At 42.4% G+C, this 19259-nt stretch overlaps 1 protein-coding gene across 1 annotated transcript in view; it reads left to right on the forward strand.

Annotated features, from left to right (window-relative positions):
* The first annotated feature begins 3233 nt into the window (after positions 1-3233).
* ZCCHC24 (zinc finger CCHC-type containing 24) overlaps positions 3234-19259 on the forward strand; it is a 103380-nt gene continuing 87354 nt past the window's right edge. Inside the window, exon 1 of the mRNA XM_021526675.4 lies at positions 3234-3611. Coding sequence (XP_021382350.1) covers positions 3372-3611 — 240 coding nt within the window. The 5' untranslated portion in view covers positions 3234-3371. The remainder of the gene's footprint in view (positions 3612-19259) is intronic.

The following is a 19259-nucleotide window of genomic DNA, read 5'->3' on the forward strand; positions in this document are numbered from 1 at the left end:
GAGATTTTGGATAAATTACATAATCACTTAAACAATAGGACTGAAGCAGCTGAATCCTGTCCCTGTGTTTGCCTTTGACTAGTTTCAAGGCTTCTATTTTCCAAGTCACTTATGCCATTCCATTTATTCAAAGTTTGATGTTAAAGTTCCAGCTGTTTTTTTACTTCATTAGCAGTACTCAAATAAAACCAAGAGGATTAATAGATGTTTTGGCAACATAAGGCTGATATAAAATCTATGTACTTGATGTTACTTATACTCTGTCCCAAAATAATCAAAAGGAAGGTAGTTCAAAGCCATCTGATTACCTTGTTGGGGACTTCTGTCTCAAGTATTTCTGAGAAGAATAGATGCAATTTACCTTAGCACCTTTTTCTGTACTGTCATGTCTCTGCTAAACACACCATTTGTATCCATCTTCTCCTCACTCATTTATGACTCCTACAGGTGAAGAGCGGACTTTCAATGAAAGAATTGCTTGAACCACTTAGTCTTGAACCTAAGTGGACTGTAACAAGTGTGGCAGCAAATTTTGCTCAGCTAAGAGCAGTATTAAATCCAGAAATGGGAAGGAACTACCTGAAACTGTTTTCCAGAAGAAATTGCACAGGAGACCAGGATGACAACTGAACCTCAAAGAGTGGGTGCTTTTCAGTTAAGCTCCTCATAACCCATGCATTTGCAGCCTTTCCCTTCCCTGATATGCCAAACAAAGCATCTACTCAATTTACTCATTCCTTTACATGGTTACTAGAAGCCACCAGGGCTACTGTCAAGGGGCAAGGACAGCCAAAAGCTCTCAGTGTTCAAATGCATCTAGTGGAGCACAGAGTACCCCTTACATCATAAGGTGTTGCTGCATTTATGAATGCATCTGCTGCAATAAATGAACCCTAACCCCACCTTCCGTTGCCCCAACATTTAATTAGACAACACATTAGAAATCTCTAATGTGTTGCCTAACTACAGCAATCCAACCACCTACAATAAGAGCTATATTCAATTTAGGGAGAAAAAAGTGTCAAATTATACCAAAAACTCTCCATACAAAACATTGCATCACCTTCACCACTTTTTATTTTGACCCCTATTGCTACAAGAATCCTGTTGTGTTATTTTTTCTGCCTGTTCAGAATTCCTATTTCTTTCACAGCATCTTACTAAACAGTGGACAGTGGAGCTGCCAAATACAAATACATGTATTTAACTTAGCAAGTAAAAGAGGGAAGTGGTAAGAATAGAAATTGTCTTTAAGGAAGGAATTAGCATCCTACAAAAAAAAAAAAAAATCCAAACAACTCCACAACAACAAAACAAGCAGCTTCAGCCTAGTTCCCCCTTCTAGACTTTCTACCATATCCTGACATTTTAAATACCATCTGCCAGAAAGGCAAGTTCCTCAGATGTGATATCTCTTTCTTTCTTGGGGGGTTTTCTTCATTTAACAGAAAATCATGGAAAATCCTCCTCCACAATTTAAATCACTAAGTTTCATCCACCTTTTCCTTTAAAACACTATGTAACTGTTTGAGTATGGGATGCAATTTAATTGAATTCTTCCGTTAATGATCTCTGCTGCAGACAGAGTATAAAGAAAGACTCTTTACACTGGCAGAAGTATGTTCGTTCTCATGCTGATGCACACATATTTAAATGTGCCCCAAAGGGTTTCTAAACCAAGAGAGTGTACAAAAAAGAGAACTGCATTTGTACTCCAGGGCCTTTGTCACTAAAGAAAAGGAAAAAAGAAGGAAAAAAAAAAGTAGCATCACTACAGGAATTCAATTTGATTCAGCGATTCTAAGCTTGACCTTGCAATTCTGGAAAGTTAGAATCTTCACCTGCATTTAAATTCCTGCAAGCAGATAGTTGTGCTGCCTTAACTGGCAGCTCTCAAAAGTTGAAGACATCCACCTTTGGTGTTTGCAGCTGACAACTGAACAGCATTTTCTTCTGTGTGTACACCAACCCTCATTTTCTGTTGCTTGTAACCAGGCCTTTTCAGAAGAGTGACTTTTCTCCTATCTTGGCAGAGACATATGGCTCATTACAGCAAACCAACTTTGATGTTTCAAAGGTCAGATTTTTTTTTTTCTGTTATCTAAGTAAAGAAGGCTTTTTTTTTTTTTTCCAAAACCATATTGGGAAGACACATTAATTTTTACACTTCTGTCACTCGGCAAAGAGCACAAGGAGCTATGATCAAGTTTTTAAGTTCCCTCCTGGGAGCTCCTTTGAAAACTCCTAGTTTGATTACTATGATGTTTGTACAAAAGCGAGGAATAGCTGCCCTGTTCCACTATCGAAGGGAAGGCAGCAGGGAAGAGTTTATGAATTGTAATTACCAGCTTACCCACTCAGGCTCCTTCCTAAAGCAGGAATCATTCATCATCCTCTTTTGTGCTACCGATTCCTTAAAAGGCCTACTCAGCTTTAACTCCCGGGTATCCCACCACAGCCAGGCTCCCCAAGAGCCCACGCCAGGGTTACCTAGATGGATTTCAAAGGGAACATCGAGCCGCTTGCCTGCCTTATTTGGAAAACCCCAACTCTGCACGGCTTGGCACAACCTCAGCGGCCGCGCAGGGCTCCATGAACCTGGAGCTCTGACAGAGATTTAACGAGAAAGATCCTCAGATTGCAATGAACTCCCAGCACCAGCAAGAAACAGAAGCGAGAATAAAAAGAGAGGGCGGGCTGACAAGAGCCCAGCGAAAGCTGTCGAGTTAAAAACAAGCCCAAAAGTGCCCAGCGAGGAGCCCTCGGGAGGGCTTTGCGCGTGTTTAGCCCAAAAATCTTCAGGAAGGAGGAAAAGGGAGGCCGGGGAGTGAGCGAGGGAGCCGGCCCGACCCCGGCGGGCGAGTGGCCAGCGGTCCCGGACACCCGCGGCCAGCAGCCCCGGGACCGCCGCCGCACACGGCGCTCCGGCCGCGCTCGGGCGGGCAGGGCGGGGGCGGAGCGGCGCCGGGACGCCCCTGCACCCCCGCGGCGGCCGGGAGGCCTATGGGGGCGCGGCGCCGCCGCCGGAGCGCCGGCAGCCCCTCCCCGCCGCTGCCTGCGGGAGTGGGAATAAAGACAGATAGCGGGGCAGGCACCGGCCGGGCGGGACGGAGCGCGCACAAAGTTTCCTGCGGAGCCCGCGGGCGGCGGCAGCGATGCCCGTGCTGCGCGGAGCGCTGGGGCTGCGCGGGCGCCGCCGGCCTTAGGGAGCGAGAGCGGCGCGGGGCGCGCAGCGAGCCCCCGGCCCGTCCTCGCCTCCGGGCGGCCGGGAGGAAGCGCCGCGGGCAGGGACGGGGGAGCGGCACTGCCGGAGCGCGGGGAGGGGGACCGGCACCGCGGGGCCAGCCGCGCCGGCGGAGCCGGGGGGAAAGATGAGCTTGTTGTCAACCATCGACACCAGCGCCGCGCCCGTGTACCAGCCCGCCCAGCTCCTCAACTGGGTCTATCTCTCGCTGCAAGACACGCACCAGGCCAGCGCCTTCGATGCCTTCAGACCCGAGCCCTCCTCGTCCCAGCACCCCGACCTCGGCTACACCAAGAGCACCCCGGAGCTGGGCTCCTCGCTCAGCTCCAGCTATCTCAACAGCTTCTTCCAGCTCCAGCGGAGCGAGGTGAGTCCGCCGCGCCCGGCGCGGAGCCCCCGGCCCCCCCGGGCCACAACCGCCATGATGCCGCGGCAGCCTCCTGCCCCTTCCCCGGGCCGGGCCCGGGCCCGAGCCCGCCCGGAGCGGGGCAGCGCCCGCCGCGCACGCCGGGGCGGCTCGGCCGCCCGCGCGGGCTCCCCGTCCTGCCGCCCGGCCGGCCCCTTCCCGCCCGCCGCTGCCTCGCTGCCCGTCCCGCTAGCGGGCCGGGGCCAGGCGCCGCCGCGGCATTGGCGCGGCCGCCGCCGCCTCCCGCGCCCGCCAGCGGCGCGGGGCGCCCGTGTTGACAGTCTGGTCAATGGTTACACGGATTTCCCGTGCGCAGCCGGAGGGACGGGGGGCAGGACACGCGAAAAGTGCTACATCCGTCATAACGTGCAAAAATACCAGCACTGCCGCCGCCGCCACCCCCACTTTTCTTTTTTTTCCCCTAAAACGTTACTTTAAAAGCTTGATATAAGACAATATATGGCTTATGAGAGATCAAAGGCAGGCACTATTTGAAAGGAAGGAATATAAACAGGAACGTGATAAAACCAGCAAAAATGTTTTGTGCACGTTTCATAATGCAAAACAAGGCTAAATGTAACCAAAGGGAAGGAAGCTAAAAAACTGGGATATGCAAAGACAATTCGCTGTGGAACTCCCTGTCACAGGAAGTTGTTGAGGTCAAGCACTTCTGCATTGGAGGGGTTTCACATGTGTGGCGGTACTGCAAGGTGGCACCTCACACACCACAGCTCCCAGCCTCTCCAGAAAAGACCCAGCTACAGTTTGGCACCCTACTGTGGGACTCTTGCCGGAGGCATTCAACAGCGGCTTTGTTTGATATGGTCAGATGGACTATACATCCCAACCTGCTCTGGCACTTCCCACAGAACGATATTTCAAAGTCCTTCCAGCACCTTTTATGTTAAATGTCAACTTAAAATGTATTCTCAAAGTACACCCTTCTGTTCTCTCACAAAACTTATGGAGTTAATTAAAACTAAATCAAATTTCCCAAGTGCTCTTGTAATAGAGCTGCTAACAGTTGAGAGCCAAGTTATCCCTTTTCCTTTAATTAGAAATTCTTTCTTCTTTAAGAATTTAACAAAGCACATCCAATCTCAAAATAGGTACTATTTTTGAGAGTATGTAGTTCGAAACCCATTCAACCTAATTAAGTCTTATTAAGCATGATATGACATGGGCAGTTCAACAGCATATAGACCTAACAAGCAGACTGATTTTGCAAAAAGATTAGCAGGCAGTGCAGTTTAAATTATTAGCTACCTACCTGATGATGGCAAATTGTAGATTTTACCCCTTCCTGCTTGGATTACAAGCTTTATGGTAGCCAGGTACCAGCAAGACTCCAGGAGTTCAGCCAGCATGGATTCCAGACTGGGACTCTGTTCAGGCCCGTGTTTGTTGAAGTTGGGATACATTCTGCTCACAGCAGGTCCTTTATTTTTTGGGAGAAAAGGGAAGAAACAAGTAAATCGAGTCTGCATTCAGGAGGCCTTTGAAACAGTCTCTGAGAAACAGTTTTCTCTTCCTGACAGGTCCCTAAGTTCATTTTCGGCTTCTACTATACTCTGTGCAAGAAGGGGCTAATCCTTTTGTCACACTCCCTTTCCACTTGGCTCATAGTTCTTTCCATTTGCCCCCCTAACCTTTCTTCTGGAAAATAATTTCCCTGCTATGCCGGGCCTTCCTCAGGCCCCTGTCTCTGCCCCACCTCCAAGCAGTCAGTCCCCGTGCAGCCTCCCCCCAGCTGTGCTGTTTTCAGATCCCAGAAGTCACCTTCCATGTGGATTCCTATCATCCACAAACTGTAACTTTATTCTGCTCTTTTTAACCTCATTATAGTTTCCTGAGGCACATGAACAGCAGCAGCAACTGAGAATTCCAGCTCTGTAGAAAGCCAAAAACATTCACCATTCAGGAAATAAGAAGCCATTTCGTTCTATACATATATTTTACTATTTTTAAAAGATAAAGTATGTTAGTTTGTTACCATTCATTTTCGATGGAGACACTTCTGTGTTTCCAGCATTCACCTGAACTATGTTACAAGGTAACCTGAAAAGAGGGAAAAGAGCACAGCTATCTCCTATGGCATGGGAATGCACTGTTGGATATACCCTGTAGGAAGTAGGGAACCCTCTAATTTCCCAGGCTAACATTGCCTGCTTATACAGCATCTTTCATTCAAGGATTTAGAAGGTGCTAGAGACACTGTTGCTCAAAAGAAGTTCTGTCAATATGCTAGATGCTCTGTTCTTTCCAGAAACGGGAAACTAGGCTGCTTTTTGGCAGGAGTCACCCAAGAGTTTCCGACAATGCCATGCTCTTAATTCTTGAGATTCTAACATCTGTTTATTTGCAAATGCCATTGGGTATACAGTACATATTTCAACCACATACAATTATTTTGGAGAGCATTAGTACTGGGTGCTGTTTCTGCAGCAAGTGGGCTTGTGCTATCTTTGGAACAACACATAGCTTTCCACAGTCAAACTGTTGACTGTTTTCTACACAGTGCCTGCTTTGGTTGACATTTTTTTTCCCCCCTCACGTTTTTGTCCTGGGTTGGCTTAGCCTGGAGCCGAGCTGTGACAATGATTGACACATAGCTGTACACAATATTTGGAAAGTGACCTAATGAGCGTCCAAAATAGCAACAGATTGAAAAATGATAGGATCATAGGGTGTAAAATAGTTGTGTGTCCTGTATGTTGCTGTGTAATTGAAAATTTCTGGAGAAGAACACTTGGAATAAAAGACAGCATTTGTAAAAAGTTGCTATTATACAGGGTTTGCAAGTCTGCATGGCACTGCCTGTGTATGTGACTTGCATACTGACCAAAGGAACAGGACAGAAAAAAAATAAAAGTGCCAGCACCCACAGAGTAGTCTTGTACTTCAAGATTTTTGTCCTCCAGACTTTTTCCACTACAATGGATGCCTTCTAAATAAACATGATGAACACAGCTGTTTGGTGCATAAAAGCCCATTGTACCAAGAAAAAAACCACAATAATAAAGGTTTAAACAGTAAAGCAACAATGAGTGTTTTGTTCTGTATGCAAGACTCGTTTTGCAAAACAGACCTGCTTTAAACCAAACTTATGGCAGCATTTGTTGTCCTAGATATGAAATAAAAGCACATTAGACCATTAAGATGCAATAAATTGGCCACTGAACTGAGCTCCACCCTCATTATAACACCATCCATCAGAGCCAAGTATTTGACACTTTGTTGTGAGGCTGGTTACACGGAATTTGACGCCTTTGAGATACATCCAGGTATCTGTGGCTTTGTCCTTGAGGGTTATAATTGAAAAATCTAGAGTACAGGGGCAAGAGACTCATATGGTATTTTTCTATACCAACAGGAGGCATCCTACCAGGTAATGCTGTCTTTGGCCAAGAAGAGACAGCAAGCAGTAACTAGAAATTATTATAATATAATAGTTTTTTTTTTTCTCTACTCCGTGTCTTTCAAGAGCAAAATTCCTTCTAGAAACCTCCATGGCAGACACTTTCTGGATCTAAACCAGATTTTATTTAAGCACAAATAACTGCACATACTAGATGAGAAAATAATCACCATTTTCATGTTTCTGACTTGGAGACTTCCAGATCCAGTCCTCATAGGCAAGAGGGGAACTAACTGGGAATGAGAGCACACCAGCTAGTTCAGTTTGCTCAGTAAAGTATGGATCACTTGCTTGGAAAGAAAAATGTGTGGAGTTAAAAAAAGTTCAGAGTGTGCTGTGGAAAATAACATTCAATCTCTGTGAAAGAAGCAAGTCTAAAGCACTGGGAAAGATTAGGTAACTTCCCAAAGAAGATAGTGACATTCATAAGTTAACAATGAAAACTGATGAAACACTGGAAGAACAAAAATGTAGGGAAGGAAATTGGTGGTTCTATCAGACAAACTTGTTGTCCATCTGTCTTTCATAGAATTAGGGGTGAACATACTAGGCTGATATTTGATGAAGAAAGATCTGTTATTTGGCCTAGATAAAGTAATTTGGAGGATAATTATAAGATTTGAAAAAACTCAATTCGCTTGGTATCAGAAGAATACAAGGATTGCTATATCACATCAGCCTTGGTTCCCTGAATTAAATGCAGTATTTTTGAGAACAGTCGTGATTAAAGGATTTAAAAGAGAAAAGCAAATGCCTTTTAAGAGGCTACTCACAACCAGTATGGTCTGAAGAGATGCAGGTTAGCAGAAATTGTCATATGTTCCAAAACAGGTCTAGTTTGTTTAATTTTGTGTAACATTATCAGTTATTCTAACACACAGCATGTTTTTGATCCACAGGGTGAATGTGCTAGGCACTCAAGTGAGGACTTCTTGCTTTCTCAGCTACAGACTGATATAGCAGCAGTCTACAGTCCCTGAATATGTCCTTTAATAATAATGATTATTATTTGATTTATTTCCTAATTTTAATTTTTTCTCACTATTCTTTATTTCAGTACCAGCATTGGAGTGCCCTTAACCTTCTCCAAATTTTATTGAAAGTGCACTAGGATAACAATTCCTGTGTTGCAGGAACTTGTGTTCTCTGCCTCAGGATGATTGTACACTACCAATAGTTTATGGCAACTTAAAGTGCCAGACAAGTAATTCCAAAATGCTTTTCAGGAAGTTGAATGTCAATTCTCACATCAGACCTCATAAGAGAATCCAGAGAGCTGAATCTCAGAGGACAACATGCATTTGGAGATCTTGGCAAGACCAGCCTCTATTCTCTCAGCACAGCCAGCTCCAGAGCCCTTTTCAGGACGCTGCCTCAGCACACAAAGTGCAGCTCTCACAGCCCACTGTACACTGGTCTCAAAATCTTAGATCCTATTACATGTATTTGAGCTAATAACTATTCAGTTCTTAATTCCAATTGGACATATGCTTTAAAATCCAAAAATTTAGGGGTTCTTATCTGTTCTTATCTCTGTAGCCATGGCCTCCTGCTTTGCTTCGTTGCTACTTCTGTAGCCTTTGGAAAGCACCCACTTTTACCAGGGAAATAAAAACCCCACATGTGAATGTACTATAGGAAGTGGAGTCAGAAAATAAGACCTATATCTTGTATAAAAAGTGTGAAACTCAAATTATTATCCAATTTACACTGTTTGTATCACCTTGGTATGGCTTTAGGATTAAGTGTTTTGTTTGTGTGTGTTTTTGTAAGTGGGCTGTATGTAGTACTGCATGTAGCAGATACTCTCCTTACTCTTAACACTTAGGATGAATTACCTAATTCTGATTGCAGGAAGAAACGCACAAGAACCAAATTTGGTTCACCAAAGAAAGTGTTCTAAATACAATTACGTTGCTTTTACTCTGGCTTCCTTACCTAAGAACAGCAGAAAATTCCTAGAAGTTAGAAGAAAATGTGTTGAATTTACTCCAACATCCAGAGCCTTTTGTGTTGCATCCTTACCCACAAACTGCCCCTGCCCCCAGGAAATGCTGCTGTAGCTCTGCAACACACCTGCCCTACCTCCAACTTTAATTCAAACATGACTTACACCTGGGCTTCAGTTTATTTACAGAGAAAGTATTACCCACCATAGTAAATCTGCAGATACTTGCTTTCACATCACAATCAGAACCATGCTTGGAAAGCTGGCAAGAACTAAAATATTAATTGCTGAAAGTAAATCAAGTCTTCAAGAAGAGGAATATGCACTTTCTGCTTTACTATTGATTTCTTTTTGATAGCTTGAAAAGAAAAATAAAATCAAGAAACAGAAGAGAGACCAGTTATATTTATTATTCCTGATTAGCTGAAAATCATTGTCAATTCTTTTAAATTGCTCAGGATTTTGTATCTATGCAAACTCCTCATTGAGAGAAGCACTGGCATGCTTTTTCTGCTTCACAAATACATTCACATCTTGGAAAAAACCTGTCAGGCAGTATATAGAAAAGAAAAACACACCAACCTATAATTGGAGGCAAAAGGATGTAGAATTCTTGTTACAGTTATATTTTATACACAGAGCTTTCACTTACAGTTATTTTATGTGTTTACAGTGTCTTCCATGCCAAAGCACCCAAACAAAGGGGTGATGTAACTGTGTGTTGGGTAATGATTTTTCATCCACTCCTCTTTTGCTCTGCAGACACAGACTCAGTTATTCAGAAGAGAAAAGGAAGATCCTTCTCCAGTGAACTGCACAAATGATCAGACAACCGAGTCTGACTTGAACCAATATATTAATTCATGAAGTGTAGGGAATGAATTAGATAGATTGTGTAGTAAACTGCTTTTATCCCAAAGCCAATCCCACTCTTCCCCCCAACCCAGGCATTTTTGGTTATGTTTGGGGGATTTTGTCTACTTGTACAAGATAGATAACTTGTAGAGATGGTCCTGTTAGTTTGGTAATGGACAGCTAGAAGAAAAGATTGCATTTTACTGACAGATGCTAAGTGAGGATTAATGCCAAGGAAAGTTTTCTAGCTCAGAGTTTAAGTGCACCATAAAAGGACTTTGAAACACAATTTAAGTGAAATTTAAATCTAAGAGCAGAGAATCTTTTCCATGCTGCTTTAAGAAGCATGAAAAATAATGACACAGTGCAGTTGCCAAAAGGTGCAGGCACAGATCATGCAATTATGATAGTATCTATTTGCATAGAAACAAAAGCGACTGTATCCTCTTACCCAAATTAGATGCATACATAAAAATGCTACCTAAAAAGTAGTACTGGGTATAACCTTGCATTTTCTGAACAGATTAATGAAATGTCACAATTAATACCCATACCAACCCATACCTCTCCCCATTTTGTCTTCTCCAGAAAAATTGGCAATGGCCTGATGCCTATTTTGCTACCCTCTGGAATTGTTCTTCCTCTTTTAGAAAGCCACAATAAAATTACTAAATTAAATGGAGAGAATATAAGTCTTTTTCTCATGGTTTACTTAGGTTTTGTGTGGATTCCAGAGTAATTACAATAGATCAAAGCAATTAATTAACTTTTACAAAGCATTCAAATCTTACTGACATAATTCAGACAGAAAGTATTTCCTAAGTGTAAAAGCTTGGATCACTTAGTTTTTCTTGCAGGTTGGTTCTTATTCTCAGAACCATAGCAAATGATTTGTGATCTGCTAAAAGTGGAATCTGAAATTATAGACAGATTCACTTGAGGAAAGCAGAATAAATGCAGGGTTACCAGTCCTTTCTCCCTGTCCCTCATTGTCTAGCCAGGCCAGCATAGCTGTGGGAAGTTTTGGTGGGTTTTAAATGTTAACATATCACAGGCCTAGCCCCTTACTTTCTGTCCTATGTTTTGGTGTAAGCAACTAGTAACAAATCCATTACTTTTAACGAAGAGGAGTTTTAAGGAACCTCATGTATACCCTTTTTCTTAGCTATTTTAACTGCTGCTGATGGGACAACCGCTGCCTGGTCTTCCAAACCTGTTTCTTAAGAAGTACATTTTGTGTTTCAGCAAATTTAGTTTGAAGATTAGCAGGTGCCCTCATGACCCATGACTTGAGCTCATATGCAAAGCAAAGATAAATTCCTGCTGTATTAACTGGCCACCCACACCTACTCCATGCATGTGGCAGGATTTGGTGTCCCTTTTCAATGAACACAAGTGCAATACCCTACATAGAAGGATTGTGGGTACCTGGAAATCTGTATTTACAGCTCATCTAGCTAAATGCCAACCAAGCAAACACATCAGCTTGGGGATCAGCTTGGTCTCACAGATTTCCTTCTAGGAGCTCCAGGTATCTCAGTAATCTTTGCAGGGGAGTTGCAATCTGTATTTCCTCACACTAAGGGAGTCTGCTAGGCAACTATTTTCTAAGTAGTCATTAGGGCTGTGGATACTTGTGGTTGGAAGGAAAGCAAATGATCTATTGCACAGTCATTGCACCCTGAAAATAGAGGACTAGCAAGAGTTTTTAAGAGGGTTTGAACATCAGTGATCCTTGAAATACAGAGGTGTTCTTATATAACCATCTTTGTCTAACATACATTGCAACTGAAATTAGTAGAATAATAGAATAATTTCTCTTAACAGTCACAGCAAAGGAAGGGAAAAAACCCTCAAATCTACTTTGAAACCAGATTTCTCAGTTGTTATTTTATAATTTATCTGAAGCAGATTGTGATGTTTTAGGTTTGCTTGCTGAAATCACAATTCAAGCTGTGCTGTATCACAGTTGATTAGGAGAGTAACTTTAAATGTAGATAAAATTATCTAAAAGCTGGAGTCGCAAAATGACATTCCAGCCTGTCATTTAGTAATAGAAATAATTTATTTTCCTCACTAAATTCAATTTAATAAAAGTTTTTATCTTCCCATGAGTGCAGGAGCGGAGGCCCCGGGCGCATTGCGAGGGGCCCGCTCTGGGCAGATGATGTATTGTTTCTACCTCTGACAGCGACCTTAGCTTTGCCTCTTCTAAACTTTGGCAGCCATCGCAGAAGTTTCTGTGCCAAGAAGGCATTACTGGATGTAAATGATATAAACAAAACTGTCTCAGACTTAGAGTTCTGTTTAACCCAAAATGGACATTTCTTAGCAAAACCTTTCATCACGCAAGAGCTGCACAGGAGGTGAATGCTTTCCTAAGTGTGTCTTGAACAGGCACATATCTATTTCCGGGTGTTATTTTTCTTGCGTTCGGAGTGTCAAAAGACCTACCAAATGAGAGGAAACTCGACTCTTGTTTTTCAGACTGCAGGTCAGATTGAGACAAGATTTCCTGCAGGAAGCAGAGATGTTAACAGAAAGTGCAGGGATCAAAACATGTCCATCCGTTTCTCCCCTCACTTCATGCTGTCCAGCCCTCATGACCTTCTCCTCGCTGGAGACCCCTGTCTCGACCAAAAGGACTTGTTTCTGGGCAGGGGCTCCTCATGGCCTCTCCCCACAGCTCAGGGAGGTTGGTGGCCAGGCAGGCAGGGGACAGCCCGGGATCCAGAGCTCCTGGGGGATGTGTTAAAGCAGTTCCCAACATGAATGGTCTCCCTTGTCCCTAAGAGAGTGCTCGTGTGGTAGAGCTTCTCTGGAACATAAGTTGGGCATTCAGCAGATGAAAAGGAACCCTGCAGAACTTGGAGGAAGATTTAGAAAGTTCCTTCAAGACTGCATGCCTCTGACCAGAGCAAATCTAGGTCCTCTCCCACATCTGTCTTTAAAGACCTTTTGTGAGGTCCCTCTACATTGTGAAAAATGAGTGTCCTCGTTGATATCCACAGCAAACCCTTCTCTGAGGCTGAAATAAGGAGGATCACACTACTAGCAGAAAGCCAAAAGCTCCAGCAAGCCCGGAGATGTGACTGAACAATTCCTGAACTGTCAGCATTTTACCACTGTATAGTACAGAGGGAGCAGGATTCTTTTAAGACCTGAGAAACTCATTGAAAGCTTTGGATCCAAGTGTTAAAGTCCACCAGCCAAAGGAAGGCGAGGTGGTGGCATGTGTTGCCCTCCAGCCTTGCTGAGATTGAAGGGACACGCCAGTCATGCTCAGAGGAGTGTGTTACACCCACTTGCTGTTCTGCAGAGTCTCAGCAATTACAACCTGAGAAGCCACAGCCAGCTGAGCTGTCAGATTTGGAATAACTAGATTAGAGAGATCTATATGCTGGATTGAAGATTCATTGCCCTTCAATGACTCACTTCACAGCCACTGGCAGGTCACACTGCATTTATAGCTGTCTCCTTAAGATACTGTTTCTGCAGAAGGAAAGGCCTAGTGCCATCTATCTGAAAATATTTAGAAGCAGACATTAGTGTTAGCAGTTTAACATAAACATGTATTAGTCTAAAACCTCCTGCAGAAGAAAGATGATTTAAGGTATACTTGGCTAGTCTAACTAGCCAGGAATGCATTAAAGTTTGTTTGGCTAATCTACATTTATCTGTGGTTTTATATGAGAACTTGAGTAATTCAGATGTTACTAAAAGTCAGGTCAAAGACCAGATTTTTTTGACAGCTGACTTAAAAGTTGACTGCAGAAAAAAACAGAAACCTGAGTCTTTTTTTTCTTGCTCCAGGCAAACATTTTCTTTACTGAGTGATGAGCTTGGTTTTTAGTTTTCCAGTGATAAAATGTTACTGAACAAACTCTTAAGCTGTTTTTTTGTAAAAGTATCCAATTTATCAGAGGAGCTAAAGTAGACACAAGCCATACAGGAGCAGTTTTTGAGGTTTTCCAGTTCAGCCTTGGTAATTAAATGTCTCTATTTCTTCTGGCTCAAATTAATACAACTAAATTTATTACAGTATTTTTATTTAATCCCTCTGTTTTCAGAAGGCTTTGGGGTTGGCCATAAACATTGATGATGATCTTAAAGGTCTTTTCCAATCTAAACAATTCTATTATTCTATTCTGTGATTCTGCATTGGATGTTTTCTTTGGGGACAAAAACAGGGAATTGTTTTAACCACTTATGAAGAGCTGAAGCACAGAGAAGTCAAATATTTGAGGTGCTCTTCTCCAAACATGGCTGTCTTCTGGTGCAACTCTTGTGCTTTCACACCTATTGCACGGCCCTGTGGTTAAAGCCCACATCAAAAGCAAGCCTTAGGACACTAGAAAGGAAAACAGCTATAGGCCCTGGGGTTAAGTTTTGTATATCACACATACAAGCCACTGAATTACTGTTTGGGTAGCTCAGACTTCCCTCTCCTCCAACATGAAAGTAGCAGTGAGGGCAGTGACTTGTCTATCCTACTGTTTTATCCATGACACAGCACAGGGACCACTCAGTTCTTATCTTTGTGAAAATCCAAGCTGATAACTTTAGCACCTTTTGATATTTTGGTGCAGGGCTAATGATTAGCATGGCTAGTCTGGTTACTGCCATACAGGCTGGAAAATACTTACAATTTACAGTGTATGAAAACCTTACTTTTTCCATACTGATGACAGGGCAATCCAACTCTCTTTTCCTACAAACAGTCATGGCATCTGCTGACTTAAACTTTGTCCATTAAGACTGCTTTATTTGTGTTAGCTTTATTAGGTCAGCAGGAAAAATAAGTCATCAAAAATTCTTTGCTCTTTGCTTTTCAATTATAGACTATTTCATGTTGTGGAAGGGTTGATGATTGGACTAGATTGTAGGACCATTGAAGTGCTGCAGGACCTAACTTCAGTGTGTGCAGTTACTACAGTTGTGGAGAGAACCATAAGCACAAATCATACTAACTTCTAGAGCATCAGACAGATGCACTGGCCAGATACAGCACCCATCAACCAGCAGAAGTAATTCTAGCTTTATGTAATGGTGGATATGTTAATCTTGATCACTGCCTTAAAGGTCCAGCAACCACAAACTGAACTTGGGGCAGAAACTGGTTTTTCCAGATATACCTCTAGTTTTCCAGTCCATGCCTAATAAGAAGATACCATTCCCACATGAACAAGTTGCTATTGCTTATTAATACCAGCTGGTATGGTAGATTCTCAGACATAAATGTCATAATTGAGATACTCTTGTGTTCTCTGTGCTTTCTAGTCCCTTTAAAAAACAAACCTTTATAAGTAAAACAGTAGCTATACATACCAATGGAAAATTTGGAAAATAAGACTTGTCTCTTATTTATCTTTTAATATTCATTGCATATTCACAACAGTTGTCTTTCCTCTCAACATTATACCATTGCTAAAAAAGAAACTGAAGAGATAAAGCCAGGGTTTCAGGGTTTCCTTTTCTACCTCTTGGCACATCAATCCCAGAGGATGTTTCTGAAAGGCAGAGACCCAGCCAAGGGAATCAAGAGCATTAGCCAATCATGTAACTAGCCATATCTGTGAGGTGAATTAGGTACTGGAATTCTTGAGTCACTCACGTCTGTTACCCAACTGGAAATCAGAGTGAGGAAGCTATAGAAGACAATAGCTGGCTTTCACAAAGGACCACACTGCAACCTTACAGATTATGTACCCTTTAACTGGAAACACTGAGCAAACAAATAACAAAGGGAACTTTGCCTCCCAACACCACCAATAGGTACAGTTTAAAAATCTACCCAGCAGTGAGGTTACTTTTGGAAAACACAATACAAGATTTTCAGTTTGGCTCATACTCAATTAAATCAACAAATTTCATAGGAAGGAAGAAACAAACAAATAGACAAACTTACATTATCAGCTCAAACCTCCCACCAAGGCAGTTTCTGAGTTTTACCACCAGGATCCCCATCCCCCCAGTATGGCAAGATAAGGAAATCCTGAATTCATTGCAGCTGGGCTGATGAGCCTTGTAATTAGGACATGCAGTGTGGTCTTTCAGGCACCTTCAGAGCATTAACCCTTTCACTGCCAAATCCTGTCTCGCCTGTTCAAGCTCAAAATGAGACTGTTTGAGAGGTATACCATTTAAAAAAATAGGTTGGCTTTGCTAGTGTTGCAATGTGAACACAGAGCAAGTCATTGCTTTTGCTGGAAATCATGAGAGGAGCAATCTCCCTGCCACCTCCCAGATGACTACTAATACACTTGAGACCAGAGTGAGTCAGAATGCATTTGTTTCTTCATCTCTGTTTTATGTCTGGGGCCATCAGCATTCTCCCTGGCACTCTAATCACCACCACACACCCCCCCCCGCCCCCCCCCAGACATCCCCTTTTGATGTGAAGCTAATTCAAAATTTTTATTCAAAACCCTTCTTAAAAATCTTCTTTGTAGCAGTGCAAATACTTAGTAAGGGCTGAATTGCTGTTCTGCTCAATTGAGTGCCCCAGAAAGAAAGAAAAGAAACCAAACCAAAACTGTTTTATGTATCTCAGCAATATTCATTCACCCCTTGTCTTTTACAATGACAAAATGGAGTCAATCACCATTTCATCACATTTGTTACAAGTCCTAAGCTTTCACTATTTAATTCCAGGGGCCAGGAGGAGCTTTCCCATTACCACCCTTATTATATAACTTGGCTTTGTGGAATGGTTTATTTCCTCATCTCTTTCTGAAGAAATAGAGCTAGAAACGGGATGTAGCACCATTTGTGCTGGTGCTCTTTATAGCAACTTTCAAGTGCCAGAGTGATGTGTTTTTCACATCGACCTGGAGCCAAACAGATTCAAGGCCACTTTCCAGGTTAGATGGGCAGGAACTGCTGAGTTGGTTCGCCTGGCTATACCCAGAGGGATGGGCAGCATCTTGGGGTTGTCTAGGCATTTTCCAAATGAATGCATTGTTCTTTAAAGTACCAGTGTCATCAGCAATGTCCATCTTCTCCTTTACTGTCATGTTCTGGGATGTTATATTTGTTTCTTCCTTTTTTAACACTGTGCCTCAAGATGATTATAGGGCAGTGTTTCACAGTGCCGTGTGTGGACTGAATGTTTTGCCGTGTCCAGCTGTGGCATTCATTGCACGAGTGCCCTGCCAGCTGAACCAGGTGGCCACTTCTAGAGCAGTGTGCCACTCTTTGGCCACAGAACCACTGGTGGCTGCTAAGGGGATGATTTAGTGCCAGTGCAGCCCATATTCCTATGGGATCCCAGCCTTGGCACAGCCTCTGGCTGCCACGGTTGAAGCAAAACTTTGTGAAGGTTTGCTGCCAGAGAGAGGCACCTTGTTTTTCAGTATTGACCTGAAACATGCCAGGAAGGGTTGGTGGACGAGTGAGTTACATAATACCCAGCTGTGGTTCCAAATTGCTCCCTTTTATTGAGGGCAATAGCTCAGTGTAAAGGATGTGTAGCAAAGAAAACACTCATCACTGCATGCCATATGTCCAATTCAAAGCCACGGTAGGCAGCAGATAGATAGGTTTTGGTTTGTTACTGAGTTGGCCCCGGAGGAAAAAATAACAACCTTCTGATGGGCAGGAGTTATTCTGCATCCCCAGAAGATAATCCAGATTTTGGCAATAGGTAAAGAATTTGCAACTTCACACATTCTGTGCCCATACTTTCACACTTCTATAAAATCAGATAATAAAGAATTTGCAAAGTTACTAATGGGTGCAATGCAGGTGAAGTACTTTAAGAATCTCTTGACAAGAGGATCTCTTAAAAAGAAAGATTTTATATTTTTCCAAGAGTATATAAGAGAAAGTGGCTCCTAGGGAGACAAGAACTTCTTGAAGACCCTTAATTAATACTATTTTGGCATCCACAGCACTTCCTTTTCCTTTTCAAAATTTGATGCCAAGAATTTCTCATTCTAATAGCATCCAATAAATCTTAGAAGTAAATTCCAGTGACCATAGGAGGTATCTTTGGTTGCTTGATGGCTAAAGCAGCTAAAATATTTTTATTAATTTTTAAAATACCTTTTCTTTTTAAAATCTGTGGCTTTAACCCCTGAAACAAAGTGGCTGATTTTCCTCTCAGCCACGTCATCTTGCACAGCACAGAACTATGCTACACAGGATGTTTTAGTTCCAGGGCATATGTGAAGTCCCATGTGAGATCAGATTCCACTCTGGGACCTCTTGAATTGATCCTGCTGCTGTGCACCAGCTTCAGCTTTGGAAGAGGGGTCAGTGGAGTTCAGCATGTTATGTTTGACTACAGTGCAAGTGGGTGAAGCAGATTATTAGGCTGAATTTTTCTGTATAGTGTACACCATCTGTGGAGGGATGGAATTCAGGGATAGTTGGGGCTCACCCAGGTATTTGTGACAGAGCTTTAATATGATTTTTTTCATATGCAGCTGTGACCCAAAAAGCACTCATTATGCAGGCACCCTGAATGTTTGAGATCTCAGAAATTAATTAATTTCAATTTCAGATTAATTTCACAAACTCTAAATCAATATCAGTGCATGTCTTCAAAATATATATAACATGAATAAACATATGAAAGCACATATAAAGACTCCATTGAAATATTTGAATTCAGTAGAATTAAAGCACAGAGTCACAGATTGGACTTCTTCTTACCTCACCTTCCCATGAGCCAGCAGTAATTCTCTGATGGCAGGAGAATTACATGAGCATAGCATTAAAGACCTAAGGTGGAAACACCATATGAAATGTGTCCCATCATCTGAGGATGGAAAGGACACTCAGTAGGTGGTCCTATTTCTACAGTTATTCATTATTATGTTAATTTTTAAGTGTTTTAATTTTCCTTTTGAACTCCACTATGCAGTTTCTATTGGACCTTAAGCGGTTGAAGCGAATTAATCCTTGTTATCTCCATTAGGGAGAATACCTATTTAGGTGTTGATGGGTTTCCTGCTGTTCTAAAACTACTGAATAGCAAATTAGGATCTACTGATTTTGATTTACAGATTGAGAGTGAAGATCCTATTGAGGTGAAGTACAAAACCTAGCTATTTACTGTTTATCAGGAAATGTTTAAATCACAGCAGGTTCTCCATTAGAAAATCCAAACCAGATGTTGTTCTCAATGCTTCTTGTTATTTTTTGAACGTGGGACTCTGTGTTGACTGTCTGATTAGCCAGATTGGAAATTGGAAGTTACTTTGCATTTTTCTTGGTGTTCTTTCCCTGACTTCAGTATTCTTTGTGTAAGTGGTTTTGAACACAAAAGGGTTCTGTTTTGTGAGTTGTTCTTTCAGCTTTTTGCCTGCATAATCTAACTGTACTATGAATGCATTATGGTCAAACACAAGAAAGCAATCATGGCTTAGCAGAAAGGTTGGGC

Source organism: Lonchura striata, chromosome 6, assembly GCF_050655825.1.
Source record: "Lonchura striata isolate lonStrDom1 chromosome 6, ASM5065582v1, whole genome shotgun sequence".
NCBI classification, from domain to species: domain Eukaryota; kingdom Metazoa; phylum Chordata; class Aves; order Passeriformes; family Estrildidae; genus Lonchura; species Lonchura striata.